The following is a 19,030-nucleotide window of genomic DNA, read 5'->3' as shown; positions in this document are numbered from 1 at the left end:
CGGGGTGTGGTCGGCGTGGCGGGAGGCCCGGGGTGTGGTCGACGTGGCGGGAGGCCCGGGGTGTGGTCGGCGTGGCGGGAGGCCCGGGGTGTGGTCGGCGTGGCGGGAGGCCCGGGGTGTGGTCGGCGTGGCGGGAGGCCCGGGGTGTGGTCGACGAGGCGGGAGGCCCGGGGTGTGGTCGGCGAGGCGGGAGGCCCGGGGTGTGGTCGGCGTGGCGGGAGGCCCGGGGTGTGGTCGAGCGAGGCGGGAGGCCCGGGGTGTGGTCGACGTGGCGGGAGGCCCGGGGTGTGGTCGGCGTGGCGGGAGGCCCGGGGTGTGGTCGACGTGGCGGGAGGCCGGGGTGTGGTCGACGTGGCGGGAGGCCCGGGGTGTGGTCGGCGTGGCGGGAGGCCCGGGGTGTGGTCGGCGTGGCGGGAGGCCCGGGGTGTGGTCGACGTGGCGGGAGGCCCGGGGTGTGGTCGACGAGGCGGGAGGCCCGGGGTGTGGTCGACGAGGCGGGAGGCCCGGGGTGTGGTCGACGAGGCGGGAGGCCCGGGGTGTGGTCGACGTGGCGGGAGGCCCGGGGTGTGGTCGACGTGGCGGGAGGCCCGGGGTGTGGTCGACGTGGCGGGAGGCCCGGGGTGTGGTCGACGTGGCGGGAGGCCCGGGGTGTGGTCGACGTGGCGGGAGGCCCGTCCGGTTGACCCCTCTAGCGGTAGTAGCAGCTGGCCCGGTCCAACTCTCACAATCTGTGGTCATGGCAACCATAGAGAAGTCCACTCAGAAGGTCTCTGCCAATGATGGTGTTTCCTGCTGAACTCTGACCCTGCCCAGTGTTACCAATCAGAAGCAGCCTCAACGCTGCCACTATGGAGACACATACACACAATACAGTCAAACAAGTCAGTTTATTGATCTGTTCAATTCATCAGTCAACCATTTGGGCCGTTTCAATACAACTTCTTTATGTACCAGTAGGGCCTAGTCCTGGGATAAAAACCCTATTTGGTTGATTTCATTGAGGTTTAAATATGTGATAGAAGAGTGAATAGGCCTAGAGATTTCCCTGGTCAGGTGATCTTATATTTTGAGTTCTACTGGGGTAAGACAGTTTAACTGCAGTAAGTTCATGAGGCAGTTATACATGATATTTTTCAAGAATCAATGGCTACGTGTCCAAAAAGTCCAAATGAATGTACCAATCACAGATTGTCCCCTTTAAGTCTTGTATAAACAAAGTCCAGTTTCTACCAGAACACCGGAGAATCCGAGTAACCTGGTTCTCACCTGGGCTCATTTTTAAGGATCGACTTCCATTGGGTTTCAGTTCCGACACAGAACACTGGGACGGTGTCCCAAATGGCATCCTATTCCATATAGTGCACTACTTTTGACCAGAGCCCTGTGGGCCATAGTGCACTTTAATAGGAATAGGGTGGCATTTGGGATGTACCGGAGGTTCCTCTCACCTGGGTTTCTTCTTACACCTGTGCCTCTTCAGGGACCCAGTTGACTGTAGCTCTTACCGCACTGCGTGCATTTGTACGGCTTCTCCCCTGTGTGGACAACCATGTGCACTTTACGCAACGTAGAATTGACAAAGCACTTGTCGCACTCAGAGCATTTGTATGGTTCTCCCTGCGTGTCTCCTCATGTGCTGCGTTAGATTCCCACTCTGACTGTAGCTAATACCACACTCTATGCATTTGTACGGCTTCTCTCTGGTGTGGACAACCATGTGTGCATTATGGGATGCCGAAGTGACAAAGCATTTGTCGCAATCTGAGCATTTGTAAGGTTTCTCCCCTGTGTGTTTCCTTTTGACGTGGTCTTTTAGCTTGCACCGCTGTTTGAACTGGTTCCCACAGTCCTGGCAAGAGAACGGCGTCTCTCCGGTGTGTTGTCGCGGTGGATCATAGGGTGTGCGGCCCGGCAAGGTCATGGGACACTCTGGGCAGGACAGCGGGCACTCGCCGGTGTGGCTCAGCCGGTGATACTTCAGACTCATGTAACTCTGGCCACACTCCGGGGCACACGTACAGTTTACACCCACTGTGGGCCGTCATGTGGCGCTTCAGGTGGGCGGAGATCTTGAAGCCTTGGCTGTACTGGGGCAGACGTAGGGCTGCGCATCACTGTGTTACCGCATGTGGTGGGTCAGGTTGGATTTGAATGCGAAGGTTCTGCCGCACTGGGGGCAGACGAAAGGACGTTCCGCATCGTGAATTTGCCGTCCAAGCCGGCTTTCGGGAGAAGGTCTTATGGCACACCTCGCAGGAGTACGGCCGGTACTGTGTGTGGGATCTGCGGGAACTCCAGCGTGGTTTGGAGAAGAACTTCCGTCCACAGAAACCGGCGGACCTTCTGGTTGCGAGGCCGCCATTCTGGGTCGGACTGAATGCAGTCAGATTGAACTGCTGGCTGGTAGCCGACCACAGGCGTATCCTTCCATCTTGGAAGTACAGAGGGGCATCCTCTGCCTTGATACCCAGGTGATGTGCTTCTGTCCTGGGGTCGCTCTCTGTAGGTCCCCTGGTGTTACCCATCTCTGGGTCGTAGCTCTCTGGCTTCACAGAGTTCAACCAGTGTTCAATTTTTGCCCCGACAGGCAGCTCGTCCATCTCTTGTTTCACCTGGTTTAAATTAGAATACCTTTTATTTTTCTGAGGAAACTTACAAACCAGTCAAGATGTCTAGTAAAACATATACTGTAACATTCACACAGACAGATACAAATGCAATACAAGATCTCAATTAAATGTTAATTTAAAAGCCAGAATTTTAAACCTACCTCGTTTTACCTCACAGACAATCTAAATGAGTGTCAGTAAGGCTCTCTGAGCTACTGATACTCTTGACGACAAGGACAGGGGCTTTCTGCCCAGAGAAAATCACAGACAATCTAAATGAGTGTCAGTAAGGCTCTCTGAGCTACTGATACTCTTGACGAAGGCCAGGGGCTTTCTGCCCAGAAGGGCTCTGCCCAGAGAAAATCACAGACAATCTAAATGAATCCTATAAGTGATGATATTCTCCTCTATGAACCTGAAACCAGGAAAAGTCAAGAATAACACCAAAAACTAAATGAAAAGCCATCATTCTGAGGGGGCTTCTTACCTGAGCCCATCGGTCTTCTTTAATTACCTCAGTTTCCCTAATTACTAATTACCTCAGCCATACTGTGGTAGTCTCCTCTAATAACCTCAGCCATACTGTGGTAGTCTTCTTTAATTACCTCAGCCATACTGTGGTAGTCTCCTCTAATAACCTCAGCCATACTGTGGTAGTCTTCCCTCTAATTACCTCAGCCATACTGTGGTAGTCTCCTCTAATTACCTCAGCCATACTGTGGTAGTCTTCTTTAATTACCTCAGCCATACTGTGGTAGTCTTCTTTAATTACCTCAGCCATACTGTGGTAGTCTTCTTTAATTACCTCAGCCATACTGTGGTAGTCTTCTTAATTACCTCAGCCATACTGTGGTAGTCTTCTTTAATTACCTCAGCCATACTGTGGTAGTCTCCCTAATTACCTCAGCCATTACTGTGGTAGTCTCCTCTAATTACCTCAGCCATACTGTAGTCTCCTCTAATTACCTCAGCCATACTGTGGTAGTCTTCCTTTAATTACCTCAGCCATACTGTAGTCTTCTTTAATTACCTCAGCCATACTGTGGTAGTCTCCTTTAATTACCTCAGCCATACTGTGGTAGTCTTCTTTAATTACCTCAGCCATACTGTGGTAGTCTTCTTAATTACCTCAGCCATACTGTGGTAGTCTCCTTCTTTAATTACCTCAGCCATACTGTGGTAGTCTTCTTTAATTACCTCAGCCATACTGTGGTAGTCTCCTTTAATTACCTCAGCCATACTGTGGTAGTCTCCTCTAATTACCTCAGCCATACTGTGGTAGTCTTCTTTAATTACCTCAGCCATACTGTGGTAGTCTCCTTTAATTACCTCAGCCATACTGTGGCAGTCTTCTTTAATTACCTCAGCCATACTGTGGTAGTCTTCTTTAATTACCTCAGCCATACTGTGGTAGTCTTCTTTAATTACCTCAGCCATACTGTGGTAGTCTCCTCTAATTACCTCAGCCATACTGTGGTAGTCTTCTTTAATTACCTCAGCCATAAGTCTAATTACCTCAGCCATACTGTGTAGTCTCCTCTAATTACCTCAGCCATACTGTGGTAGTCTTCTTCACTGCCTCAGCATACTGTGGTAGCCTTCTTAATTACTCAGCCATACAGTCTTCTTTAATTACCTCAGCCATACCAGTGGTGAGTCTTCTATAATATAGCCATACTGTGGTAGTCTCCTCTAATAACCTCAGCCATACTGTGGTAGTCTCTAATAACCTCAGCCATACTGTGGTAGTCTTAATTACCTCAGCCATACTGTGGTAGTCTTCTTTAATTACCTAAGCCATACTGTGGTAGTCTCCTCTAATTACCTCAGCCATACTGTGGTAGTCTCCCTCTGATTACCTCAGCCATACTGTGGTAGTCTTCTTTAATTACCTCAGCCATACTGTGGTAGTCTCCTCTAATAACCCCAGCCATACTGTGGTGTCTTCTTTTAATTACCTCAGCCACACTGTAGGTAGTCTTCATCACCTCTAGCCATACTGTGGTAGTCTCCTAATTCACTTCAGCCATACGGTGGTGGCTCTAATTACCTCAGCCATACTGTGGTAGTCTTCTTTAATTACCTCAGCCATACTGTGGTAGTCTCCTCTAATAACCTCAGCCATACTGTGGTAGTCTTCTTTAATTACCTCAGCCATACTGTGGTAGTCTTCTTCTGATACCTCAGCCATACTGTGGTAGTCCTCCTAATTACCTCAGCCATACTGTGGTAGTCTCCTCTAATTACCTCAGCCATACTGTGGTAGTCTTCTTTATCTCCTCTAATTATCTCAGCCATACTGTGGTAGTCTCCTCTAATTACCTCAGCCATACTGTGGTAGTCTTCTTTAATTACCTCAGCCATACTGTGGTAGTCTTCTTTAATTACCTCAGCCATACTGTGGTAGTCTCCTCTAATAACCTCAGCCATACTGTGGTAGTCTTCTTTAATTACCTCAGCCATACTGTGGTAGTCTTCTTTAATTACCTCAGCCATACTGTGGTAGTCTCCTCTAATTACCTCAGCCATACTGTGGTAGTCTTCTTTAATTACCTCAGCCATACTGTGGTAGTACTGTGGTAGTCTCCTCTAATTACCTCAGCCATACTGTGGTAGTCTCCTCTAATTACCTCAGCCATACTGTGGTAGTCTCCTCTAATTATCTCAGCCATACTGTGGTAGTCTTCTTTCAGCCATAATTACCTCAGCCATACTGTGGTAGTCTCCTTAATTACCTCAGCCATACTGTGGTAGTCTTCTTAATAACCTCAGCCATACTGTGGTAGTCTTCTTTAATTACCTCAGCCATACTGTGGTAGTCTCTTAATTACCTCAGCCATACTGTGGTAGTCCTCTAATTACCTCAGCCATACTGTGGTAGTCTTCTTTAATTACCTCAGCCATACTGTGGTAGTCTTCTTTAATTACCTCAGCCATACTGTGGTAGTCTTCTTTATTGTTTAGTGTAACAGAGGTGAAATCAAAACATTAGAAATACAATCTAACACTACTATATATATTGATTTAAAGCTTTTTTAAAACATTTTTACGTCAGAATATTTGACTAAATTTTGGTAATCAACTATGACTCCTCCTGACAGCCCAGGAGATACAGCATTACTTCCCTTTTGTTCATTATCAAAACATTTTTATTTTCCTAGTAATTCCTTCCCTCCTGACATAAGCAAATATTCAAGTGTGTACTTGTGTGAATTGGACATGTTTGTATATCTCCCTGAGACAGTCTGAAGAGCTGAGGTCGAAGCCAAGGTCAGCCATTATCAAGGGGTTACAGGAAGTGCCATGGAATGACCTCATCAATGAAACCGGTGTGGTTTACTCAACTCTGTGTTGTCTGTTGTCTGCTCACACTGCTATGCTTTATCTTGGCCAGGTCGCAGTTGCAAATGAGAACTTGTTCTCAACTAGCCTACCTGGTTAAATAAAGGTGAAATAAAAAATAAAATAAAAAATACGTTGTCTACTGAGAGTTAATACAAATTTTAAAAAGTCGCTTCAAGAAAAACATGTCACCAAATGACTGAATATGTTATGGGACATCTTGTCCCATTGTAACTTATAGCAAGCAATATTGCAGCAATTTGAAATGGATTCCTGTTATATTTCTTATTGTTTTTAAGTCTTTAATATACCTCCTTAATCAGTATAAGTAAAAAATATATATTCATTCGTAGTCCATTTTAGTTTGCTCAGAACATAGCAGATTCATACATCTACTTTTAGTCAACTCTCAAGTTTAAAGTTCATGCAGTGCTGGCGTGTTCCGTAGTGCCCTTCAACTGCCCCGTTAGGCTACAAGGTCAAAGGTCAAAGCAAAATGTCACATAGATCCTCCCTACAGCCAACCTGCTGGATACGTAAGACATGGCTCTGGTTTAGTAGCCAAAAGGGATCTCACCTTTTAAGCAGTGTGATTCTTCAGTTACATTGTAATCTCCTCCATCATTCCTTAGAGAGCGTCCCTGAACCTGTCAGTGTTGTATAAACCAGCCCTTTTACGGCCTTCTCTTTCTGACTGGCCCTTATCACTCACCAACACGCTTATTGATCAGTTCTATTAATCACTTGGGCATAAATGACATAACCATGGCACCACAGGAGGCTGGTGGCACCTTAATTGGGGAGGACGGGCTTGTGGTAATGGATGGAGTGGAATAGGTGGAATGGCATCACACACGGTTTCCATGGTTTCCATGTGTTAGAATCCATTCCATTTACTCCGTTCCACTGTGTTAGAATCCATTCCATATACTCCGTTCCACTGTGTTAGAATCCATTCCATTTACTCCGTTCCACTGTGTTAGAATCCATTCCATTTACTCCGTTCCACTGTGTTAGAATCCATTCCATTTACTCCGTTCCACTGTGTTACAATCCATTCCATTTACTCCGTTCCACCCATCATCATGATACAACCTGTTCTATACATCCTAATAATCATCAAATCAAATGTATTTATAAAGCCCTTCTTACATCAGCTGATATCTCAACGTGCTGTACAGAAACCCATTCTAAAACCCCAAACAGCAAGCAATGCAGGTGTAGAGGTGTAAGAAGGCTTTCAGTCTCAACCATGCCATTAATAGTAGATGCATGTTTTTTTATGCAAAGCATTTCGCTACACTCGCATTAACATCTGCTAACCATGTGTATGAGACCATTAACATCTGCTAACCATGTGTATGAGACCATTAACATCTGCTAACCATGTGTATGAGACCAATAACATCTGCTAACCATGTGTATGAGACCATTAACATCTGCTAACCATGTGTATGAGACCATTAACATCTGCTAACCATGTGTATGAGACCATTAACATCTGCTAACCATGTGTATGTGACCATTAACATCTGCTAACCATGTGTATTAACATCTGCTAACCATGTATGTGACCATCTGCTAACCATGTGTATGTGACCATTAACATCTGCTAACCATGTGTATGTGACCATTAACATCTGCTAACCATGTGTATGTGACCATTAACATCTGCTAACCATGTGTATGTGACCATTAACATCTGCTAACCATGTGTATGAGACCATTAACATCTGCTAACCATGTGTATGAGACCAATAACATCTGCTAACCATGTGTATGAGACCAATAACATTTGCTAACCATGTGTATGAGACCAATAACATTTGCTAACCATGTGTATGTGACCAATAACATCTGCTAACCATGTGTATGAGACCATTAACATCTGCTAACCATGTGTATGTGACCAATAACATCTGCTAACCATGTGTACGAGACCATTAACAACTGCTAACCATGTGTATGTGACCAATAACATCTGCTAACCATGTGTACGAGACCATTAACATCTGCTAACCATGTGTACGAGACCAATAACATCTGCTAACCATGTGTACGAGACCAATAACATCTGCTAACCATGTGTACGTGACCATTAACATCTGCTAACCATGTGTACGAGACCATTAACATCTGCTAACCATGTGTACGAGACCAATAACATCTGCTAACCATGTGTACGTGACCATTAACATCTGCTAACCATGTGTACGAGACCATTAACATCTGCTAACCATGTGTACGTGACCATTAACATCTGCTAACCATGTGTATGTGACAAATCAAATTTGATTTGAAGTTTCAATACAAAGACTGTTTTACAACATGGAGGACCGGTTACCACAGATTCAGCCTGGCGCTTAGGATAAAAACCTATTACACTGGAGATTCTCCTGCTTTTAGTTCCAGGACTTGGCTTAATCTGCGTCTGGGGAAACCGTCCCGCAACTTCACATCACACATCAGGTGAGAGTGGGACTGCATCACAGGGAAAACAGGTCAACCTATTGAGGGTTCAATAACTGATAGAACAGTCAATGGAACAGCCTATTGAGGGTTCAATAACTGATAGAACAGTCTATTGAGGGTTCAATAACTGATAGAACAGTCAATGGAACAGCCTATAGAGGGTTCAATAACTGATAGAACAGTCAATGGAACAGCCTATATAGGGTTCAATAACTGATAGAACAGTCAATGGAACAGCCTATAGAGGGTTCAATAACTGATAGAACAGTCAATGGAACAGCCTATTGAGGGTTCAATAACTGATAGAACAGTCTATTGAGGGTTCAATAACTGAAAGAACAGTCAATGGAACAGCCTATTGAGGGTTCAATAACTGATAGAACAGTCTATTGAGGGTTCAATAACTGAAAGAACAGTCAATGGAACAGCCCATTGTTTTCCCTGGTGATGTAATCAAATATTTAGAGTTCTGATGGGGTCAGACAATTTAACTAAATTCAAGAGGCATTTATTTCTAAGTTATATTCTTCAAGAATCAAAGTTTAAAAAATATGTATGCATGTACCAATCCCAGATTGCTCCTTCAAATCCTGCATAAACAAAAGGCCAGTTTCCCAACTCAGGACACCTGAGAATCCTCTCACCTGGCTTCTGTCATCTACGTGGCTGCTTACACCTGTTCTGCCTGTGGCTATGGAACCCTGACCTGTTCACCGGACGTGCTACCTGTCCCAGACCTGCTGTTTTCAACTCTCTAGAGACAGCAGGAGTGGTAGAGATACTCTTAATGATCGGCTATGAAAAGCCAACTGACATTTACTCCTGAGGTGTTGACCTGTTGCACCCTCTACAACCACTGTGATTATTATTATTTGACCCTACTGGTCATTTATGAACATCTCGGCCATGTTCTGTTATAATCTCCACCTGGCACAGCCAGAAGAGGACTGGCCACCCCTCATAGCCTGGTTCCTCTCTAGGTTTCTTCCTAGGTTTTGGCCTTTCTAGGGAGTTTTTCCTAGCCACCGTGCTTCTACACCTGCATTGCTTGCTGTTTGGGGTTTTAGGCTGGGTTTGTGTACAGCACTTTGAGATATCAGCTGATGTACAAAGGGCTTTATAAATACATTTGATTTTGATTTGTACTGCTTTAAGGATCCACTCTCCAGTTCCTACACTCAGAACACTGGGTCGACGTCTCAAATGGCTCCCTATATAGTGCACTACTTTAGACCAGAGCCCTATTCCCTATATAGTGCACTACTTTAGACCAGAGCCCTATTCCCTATATAGTGCACTACTTTAGACCAGAGCCCTATTCCCTATATAGTGCACTACTTTAGACCAGAGCCCTATTCCCTATATAGTGCACTACTTTAGACCAGAGCCCTATTCCCTATATAGTGCACTACTTTAGACCAGAGCCCTATTCCCTATATAGTGCACTACTTTAGACCAGAGCCCTATTCCCTATATAGTGCACTACTTTAGACCAGAGCCCTATTCCCTATATAGTGCACTACTTTAGACCAGAGCCCTATTCCCTATATAGTGCACTACTTTGACCAGAGCCCTATTCCCTATATAGTGCACTACTTTAGACCAGAGCCCTATTCCCTATATAGTGCACTACTTTAGACCAGAGCCCTAGTCCCTATATAGTACACTACTTTAGACCAGAGCCCTATTCCCTATATAGTGCACTACTTTTGGCCAGAGCTCTATTCCCTATATAGTGCACTACTTTTGGCCAGAGCCCTATTCCCTATATAGTGCACTACTTTTGACCAGAGCCCTATGGTCCCTAGTGCACTAGTTAGAGAATAGGGTGCCATTTGGTGCGTAACCCCAAGGTTCCGCTCACCTGGTTTGCTGCTCACACCTGTGCCTCTTCAGGCCCCCACTCTGACTGTAGCTCCTACAGCACTCTGTGCATTTGTATGGCTTCTCTCCTGTGTGGACAACCATGTGCACTTTACGAGACGCCGAAGTGACGAAGCACTTGTCACACTCAGAGCATTTGTATGGTTTCTCCCCTGTGTGTTTCCTTCTGACGTGGTCTTTCAGTTGGCACCCCTGTTTGAACCTCTTCCCACAGTCCTGGCAAGAGAACGGCGTCTCCCCGGTGTGCTGTCGCCGGTGGATCATAAGGGTGTGCGGCCGGGCAAAGGTCATGGGACACTCTGGGCAGGACAGCGGGCGCTCGCCGGTGTGGCTCAGCCGGTGATACTTGAGACTCATGTAACGGACGAAACTCTGGCCGCACTCCGGGCACACGTACGGCTTATACCCGCTGTGGGAAATCATGTGGCTCTTGAGTTGGGCGGAGATCTTGAAGCCGTGGCCGCACTGGGAGCAGACGTAAGGCCGCGCGTCGCTGTGGAACCGCATGTGGCGGGTCAGGTTGGATTTGAATGTGAAGGTTCTGCCGCATTGGAGGCAGGCGAAGGGGCGTTCCGCCTCGTGGATTGGTCGGTGCTCGACCAGACCGCCTTTCCGGGAGAAGGTTTTATGGCACACCTCACAGGAGTACGGCTGGTACTGGGTGTGGATCCGGGAGTGTAACTCCAGCGTGGTTTTGGAGAAGAACTTCTGGCCACAGTCTGGACAAGGGAACCGGCGGACCTTCTGGTTGCGAGGCCACCATTCTGGCTCAGAACTCAACGCAGCCAGATTGAACATCTGAACGGTAGACGACCGCAGCCGCCTCCCTCCATCCTGGTGGTACAGGGGGGCATCCTCCGTCTTGATACCCAGGTGATGTGCATCTGTCCTGGGGTCGCTCTCTGTAGGTCCCCTGGTGTTACCCATCTCTGGGTCGTAGCTCTCTGTCTTCACAGAGTTCAACCAGTGTTCATCACTTCTTGTCCCGATAGGCAGCTCGTCCATCTCTTGTTTCACCTGGTTTAGAACAGAATAGCTTTATTTTCTAAGAGGAAACTTCAGTGGTGGTCGTATGATACATAAAGATATCTAGTAAAATATATACCTGCAACATTCACACAGACATATATATAGTAAACATACACTACCAGTCAACATTTTTAGAACACCTACTTCAAGGGGTTTTCTTTATTTCCTTTTACTATTTTCTACATTGTATAATAATAGTGAAGACATCAAAACTATGAAATAACACATATGGAATCATGTAAGCAAAAAAGTGTTAAACAAATCAAAATATTTTAGATTTTTCAAATAGCCACCCTTTGCCATGACAGCTTTGCACACTATTGCCATTCTCTCAACCAGCTTCACCTGGAATGCTTTTCCAACAGTCTAGAAGGACCATCTCAATTTGGTTGAGGTCGGGGGATTGTGGAGGCCAGGTCATCTGAGGCAGCACTCCATCACTCTCCTTCTTGGTAAAATAGCCCTTACACAGCCTGGAGGTGTGTTGGGTCATTGTCCTGTTGAAAAACAAATGATAGTCCCACTAAGCGCAAACCAGATGTGAAGGCGTATCACTGCAGAATGCTGTGGTAGCCACGTTGGTTAAGTAAGTGTGCCTTGAATTCTACATAAATCACAGACAGTGTCACCAGCGAAGCACACCCACACCATAACACCTCCTCCTCCAGGCTTCACGGTGGAAAATACACATGGGGAGATCATCCATTCACCCACACCGCATCTCACAAAGACACAGCGGTTGGAACCAAAAATCTCCAATTTGGACTCCAGACCAAAGGACACATTTCCACCGGTCTAATGTCTGTTGCTCGTGTTTCTTGGCCCAAGCAAGTCTCTTCTTCTTGTTGGTGTCCTTTAGTAGTGGTTTCTTTGCAGCAATTCGACCATAAAGGCCTGATTCACACAGTCTCCTCTGAACAGTTGATGTTGAGATGTGACTGTTACTTGAACTTTGAAGCATTTATTTGGGCTGCAATCTGAGCCTGGTAACTCTAATGAACTTGTCCTCTGCAACAGATGTAACTCAGGTTTCTTGCGACTGCACGTGAAGAAACATTCAAAGTTTTTGACAATTTCCACATTGACTGACCTTCATCTCTTAAAGTAAGGGTCTGTTGTTTCCCTTTGCTTATTTGAGCTGTTCTTGCCATAATATGAACTTGGTCTTTTACCAAATAGGGCTGTCTTCTGTTTACCCCCCCCCCCCCCTTGTCACAACAAAACTGATTGGCTCAAACGCATTGAGGAACGAAATTCCACAAATGTAACTTTTAACAAGGCACACCTGCTAATTGAAATGCACTCCAGGTGACTACCTCATGAAGCTGGTTGAGAGAATGCCAAGCGTGTGCAAAGCTGTCATCAAGGCAACGGGTGGCTACTTGAAGAATCTCAAATATATTTTGCTTTGTGGTTACTTTTGGTTACTACATGATTCCATATGTTTATTTAATAGTTTTGATGTCTTCACTATTCTCCCACAATGTAGAAAATAGTAAAAATAAAGAAAAACCTTGAATGAGTAGGTGTTCTAAACTTTTGACTGGTAGTGTATAGCTGCAACATTCACACAGACAGATATCGAGTAAACATATAGCTGCAACATATCTACATATAGCAACATTCACACAGACAGACATCTAGTAAACATATAGCTGTAACATTCAAACAGATATCTGTAAACAAACATTCACACAGACAGATATCTAGTAAACATATAGCTGTAACATTCACACAGACATATCTAGTAAACATATAGCTGTAACATTCACACAGACAGATATCGAGTAAACATATAGCTGTAACATTCACACAGACCAGATATCGAGTAAACATATAGCTGCATTCGACATTCCACAGACAGATATCTAGTAAACATATAGCTGTAACATTCACACAGACAGACATCTAGTAAACATATAGCTGTAACATTCACACAGACAGATATCGAGTAAACATATAGCTGTAATATTCACAGACAGATATCTAGTAAACATATAGCTGTAACATTCACACAGACAGATATCTAGTAAACATATAGCTGCAACATTCACACAGACAGACATCTAGTAAACATATAGCTGTAACATTCACACAGACAGATATCGAGTAAACATATAGCTGTAATATTCACACAGACAGATATCTAGTAAACATATCTTCACACAGACAGATATCTAGTAAACATATAGCTGCAACATTCACACAGACAGATATCTAGTAAACATATAGCTGTAACATTCACACAGACAGATATCTAGTAAACATATAGCTGTAACATTCACACAGACAGATATCTAGTAAACATATAGCTGTAACATTCACACAGACAGATATCTAGTAAAACATGTAGCTGTAACATTCACACAGACAGATACAAATGCTATACAATATCTCAATTAAATGTTAATTTAAAAGGCAGAATTTTAAACCTACCTCTTGTTTTACCTCGTCAGGCCTCAAGATGGCGCTGGAGAGTTGTAGACTTATCTTGGGTTTGTTTTTGCTTCCCTTGGGACGACCCCACCACTTAGGGGTCGATGATACCTGGCTAGAAACACTTTCACTGTCAGCAGAGTTGTTTCCTTTTCCTGTGGATTGGTTCCTTCCTCTGGTGGTGGTGGAGTTTTTCTTCTTCGTTGGTTTTCTGCCTGGTTTGTTATTGTTCTTCTGAGCAGCGAGAGACAGTTGATCCTTCGTTAGTCTGTGGAGTCTCACGATAGCAGCCATCTTGAGATGATTCAGGTTAACGCTATGCAGAGAATCTCCTCCCTCTATTTTGAGTTGATGTAAGGCGCGTTCCTCTGCTCAGAAGTTGCTGACGCCTGATCTCACAACACCTGGATATGTATTTTAAGTTTCAACTAACCACATCATGTTATAGCAATGGTTGATGAAATAACATCTGAGTAGGGGAACATTACCCCTCGTCTCAATCTGGGCAGAGAAACTTGTTCTGTTAATGACGTCTCAGGGTCTTGTAGCTCTAGGATGGAACCATGTGGGAGATGTCTTGTCCTCTCCTTTAAAGACAGAGCTGGTCATCATCTGTAAGAAATAATGGATTCAATGGAGAGAAAGTAAATAAGAATACTAGAATTGAGAAAATTAAGCCTACATCGTAAGATTTAAGAGTATAAATTAGACTCAATCAAATTAACTAAGAATAAGGAATCCAATAGCATTAGCTCTCCAAAGTAGATATATTAAATCAACTATTATTGGTGAGAAAGACCACCTGACTGGTTTTCAAACCTTTCACATCATTAACCTAAAAATCTATGAAATCATTGTAGGATAAATAGATCTTAATTGTGAAATTCAACACTACATTTTGCTGCAAGAGAGGTCTCTTTTAAAGATTAAAAAAACGTCTACCAAATGTATTATGTTGGTGCAAAACGAAGCAGTACCTTAGTTACTTTTGGATGAATAATGCATTGATTACATACTGACAATTAACTCGACAGATACGTAAAGCGAAGTTTATTTGATAGCTTGCATTGTGGAAAGCTATAGCTACTGTAGTTATTCAGTTGATTGGCTGATTTATGACGTTTGGTCAGCTTGCTCTGGTCTAATCGCGCAAAGACAACGAGTTGTTCCTAAATAGAGTTACACGGACTGGACCAGAGCTAGGTAAACATCAGCTGGACCAGAGCTAGCTAAACATCAGCTGGACCAGAGCTAGCTAAACATCAGCTGGACCAGAGCTAGGTAAACATCAGCTGGACCAGAGCTAGCTAAACATCAGCTGGACCAGAGCTAGGTAAACATCAGCTGGACCAGAGCTAGGTAAACATCAGCTGGACCAGAGCTAGGTAAACATCAGCTGGACCAGAGCTAGCTAAACATCAGCTGGACCAGAGCTAAAACATCAGCTGGACCAGAGCTAGGTAAACATCAGCTGGACCAGAGCTAGGTGAACATCAGCTGGACCAGAGCTAGGTGAACATCAGCTGGACCAGAGCTAGCTAAACATCAGCTGGACCAGAGCTAGCTAAACATCAGCTGGACCAGAGCTAGCTAAACATCAGCTGGACCAGAGCTAGCTAAACATCAGCTGGACCAGAGCTAGGTAAACATCAGCTGGACCAGAGCTAGGTAAACATCAGCTGGACCAGAGCTAGCTAAACATCAGCTGGACCAGAGCTAGGTAAACATCAGCTGGACCAGAGCTAGGTAAACATCAGCTGGACCAGAGCTAGCTAAACATCAGCTGGACCAGAGCTAGCTAAACATCAGCTGGACCAGATAGCTAGTTACTACTACAAGAGACATCAGATAGCTAGCTAAACATCAGCTGGACCAGATAGCTAGTTACTACTACAAGAGACATCAGATAGCTACCTGCAGAGACAAGGAAACAATCTGAGGCGGGCATCATGGGTGTTCAGAGTCGGTTTACTGAGAAGCCAGTACAGTTATATCAGGAAATAATTGCAATCCCAGTTTGCAATAAACACATTTGCATTCAAAGATAAACAATAACGCACATGAATCCACAGCGCAAAGGAAGTAGTGACTGGTTCTGCTGATTTTGTTCGACGTCCACATTCTCAATGCTGCCACCTAGCGGATCGGATGAATCAGACATATCGGCCCATTTCCAAGTATGCTCTATAAGAGATAAAGATAGACCGACCCCCCTAATTCTCATGGGTTGCCCATTATCATTTGTACGTGTACTGTCAGTGAAATAACTATCTGTTCGTAAATCCACATGGTAATACACGTATCTACTGTTTGAAGAGACAGTATAGATTTGCTTTTCATTCATTTTTTAAAATCATTTTATTTGGTCATAAAATTATACGCTAATTCTGATTTATTTTAAATGTATGCACACATGACTGTAAGTCGCTTTGGATAAAAGCGTCTGCTAAATGGCATATATTATTATTATATTATATGTATTTAATTTTTTTCCCATCATTTGATATAATTATTTTTTACATAATTTTATATCAGCATACAAATGTGTTAGATAAAACAATGCATGATACAGTATTGCTTAATATTTTCTCCTTGAATGACATATGACTATAATTCACACTCACATAAATTACAGGAATGAGTCTAACCAGCTTGGATCAAAGCTCTAATTTAGTAGTAACACATTGATAATCATTCTCTCAGTAGTCAACCTTTCATTGTCTGTTTCTCTCCAAGTTCCCACCATCTTGTATTTTGCTCCATAAGTCATCAACCATCAATTTGAACACAGCTCCAACTGCCACTAACATCCCCATGGTGACCACCAGACCCTTCTTTCTCCCTTACTGGGTGTGTTGACATTGAAGTGGTTTCCACCATCTCCTCTCTCTTTCCAGCAGCTCAGTGACTGTGGTCACCTTTCTCCTTGTTGTTGAAGACATGATATCTGCCCCTGCAGGCTACTGATTAGTTGTAGCAGTTGACTGTTGTCCTTCAGTAGGTCCTCCACTGGTCTCCCCTCTAGCTGGTCTCCCCCTAGCTGGTCTCCCCTCTAGCCGAAGATCCCCTCTAACTGCCTGTCTCCCCTCTACAATCTCCCCTCTAGTCGGTCTCCCCTCTAGTGGTCTGTTTGTGGTCTCCCCTAACTGGTCTCCCCTCTGTCTCCCCTCTAGCTGGTCTCCCCAGTGAACAGCACCATGGTGTACATTAAAGACTTCTCTAAAGTTCTCCTGGATCCACCTCATGAGGTATCCTCTGGAACCTCACCCCCTGTCACCAGGGGTGGGCGGCGAGAACAACACACTCTGCCCTGCGCCGTTTCCGTGGAAATGCAAGGTGTGTCGATGACGGTGACATGTCGGCAGCGGGGGGGGGGGGGGGGGGGGGGTCGGTCCCATAGCGGTAGCAACAGCTGGCCCGGTCCAACACTGGCACTCTGTTGTCACGGCAACCAGAGAGAAGAACGCCTCAGAACGCCTCTCTGACCAGGATGGCGTTTCCTGCTGCACCCCGACCCTGGCCAGTGTTACCAATCAGGGCCAGACTCAACACTGACACTGTGGAGGGGTTTGATTTACAACAGTGAGGGACGACTTCCCGGACACAGATTAAACCTAGCTAGTCCTATAGGCTAATAACCAACAGTTCTCTTGCTCTTTAGACCAGGACTTGGATAGTTCACCCACATGACATTCAGCAGTCTATGGACCAGCTATGACAGCAACAGATGCTTTGGTGTTGTTTACCTGGTCACTGTTTCAAAAGCTAACTTTTTAGCATTTACGGCACGAATCCAATGCACGTCAATGGTACCTAATCATTTTCACGCTTCATGTCCAGTTCACCTATAAGTAACTTCATTGAGCTACACAATACATTGGTAGATACTTCAGGATGATTTGGAAACGAAGAGCAAAAAAAAGACCCACTAAAGCCTTTCTCACTTTGTGCATTTGTCATGTTTCTCTCCCGTATGGACGACCATGTGTACTTCTGGTTGGATTGGAACATGAAGGCAGGCACACTTTCAGTTGGATTACTAACTCATAGAAGTGGAATGGAGATGTGGCCCTTAACGGTGTTGCCTATGCTGTCACAGAAGCCAGTGTGTCAGAGCAGACAATAGACAACGGACCTGATCGGACAGCTCAGAGCACCTGCTCTTTTCTGTCCATAAAAACAAATGGATTGGTGGAAGAGGCAGGGCAGGAGCAAGGAAGGAGGGTGTGGATAAGCAAGGCATCCCCCGAGGCTAAATGCCCAGAGGTTTTTATCAGAACAGGCGTAGATTAGTTTCACCTTTTGTCTTTTCCTGACATGAGTTTGTTGTGTTTAAAATCAGCTTTATTCAAATTATAGCTCACAACTGTGCGGGGGAAGAGGGGTGGGGGCGCTAAGGAGGGCCTTCACATATATCTACACACTTTCATACACACATACCTTCCACTTCTCTCCATTGTTACTGTTGGCTGAGGACCTTCCACTTCTCTCCATTGTTACTGTTGGTTGAGGACCTTCCACTTCTCTCCATTGTTACTGTTGGCTGAGGACCTTCCACTTCTCTCCAGTGTTACTGTTGGTTGAGGACCTTCCACTTCTCTCCATTGTTACTGTTGGCTGAGGACCTTCCACTTCTCTCCAGTGTTACTGTTGGTTGAGGACCTTCCACTTCTCTCCATTGTTACTGTTGGTTGAGGACCTTCCACTTCTCTCCATTGTTACTGTTGGTTGAGGACCTTCCACTTCTCTCCATTGTTACTGTTGGTTGAGGACCTTCCACTTCTCTCCATTGTTACTGTTGGTTGAGGACCTTCCACTTCTCTCCATTGTTACTGTTGGTTGAGGACCTTCCACTTCTCTCCATGGTTACTGTTGGTTGAGGACCTTCCACTTCTCTCCATTGATACTGTTGGTTGAGGACCTTCCACTTCTCTCCATTGTTACTGTTGGTTGAGGACCTTCCACTTCTCTCCATTGTTACTGTTGGCTGAGGACCTTCCACTTCTCTCCATGGTTACTGTTGGTTGAGGACCTTCCACTTCTCTCCATTGTTACTGTTGTTTGAGGACCTTCCACTTCTCTCCATTGTTACTGTTGGTTGAGGACCTTCCACTTCTCTCCATTGTTACTGTTGGCTGAGGACCTTCCACTTCTCTCCATGGTTACTGTTGGTTGAGGACCTTCCACTTCTCTCCATTGTTAGTGTTGGTTGAGGACCTTCCACTTCTCTCCATTGTTACTGTTGGCTGAGGACCTTC

The 19,030-nt window shown here is 45.0% G+C and overlaps 1 protein-coding gene across 2 annotated transcripts; it reads right to left on the bottom strand.

Annotated features, from left to right (window-relative positions):
• Positions 1-527: 527 nt before the first annotated feature.
• Positions 528-15,700, bottom strand: LOC124021881 (gastrula zinc finger protein XlCGF57.1-like). 2 transcript variants are annotated; one of them, XM_046337022.1, is made up of 4 exons: positions 15,687-15,700; positions 13,773-14,384; positions 10,288-11,324; positions 528-846 (listed from the first exon to the last, which is right to left on the bottom strand). In XM_046337022.1, exons 2-4 carry the CDS (start codon positions 14,064-14,066, stop codon positions 816-818), a joined length of 1,362 nt encoding a protein of 453 aa, XP_046192978.1. In that variant the 5' UTR covers positions 14,067-14,384; positions 15,687-15,700; the 3' UTR covers positions 528-815. The 2 variants fall into 2 exon arrangements, with proteins under 2 accessions (XP_046192978.1, XP_046192977.1); XM_046337021.1 differs by lacking the exon at positions 15,687-15,700 and having other exon boundaries at positions 13,773-14,385.
• Positions 15,701-19,030: the final 3,330 nt, after the last annotated feature.

This window comes from Oncorhynchus gorbuscha, unplaced genomic scaffold (assembly GCF_021184085.1).
Source record: "Oncorhynchus gorbuscha isolate QuinsamMale2020 ecotype Even-year unplaced genomic scaffold, OgorEven_v1.0 Un_scaffold_1239, whole genome shotgun sequence".
NCBI lineage: Eukaryota > Metazoa > Chordata > Actinopteri > Salmoniformes > Salmonidae > Oncorhynchus > Oncorhynchus gorbuscha.
The sequence above is the reverse complement of the archived record's forward strand: the minus strand, read 5'-3'. Positions and strand labels throughout refer to the sequence as shown.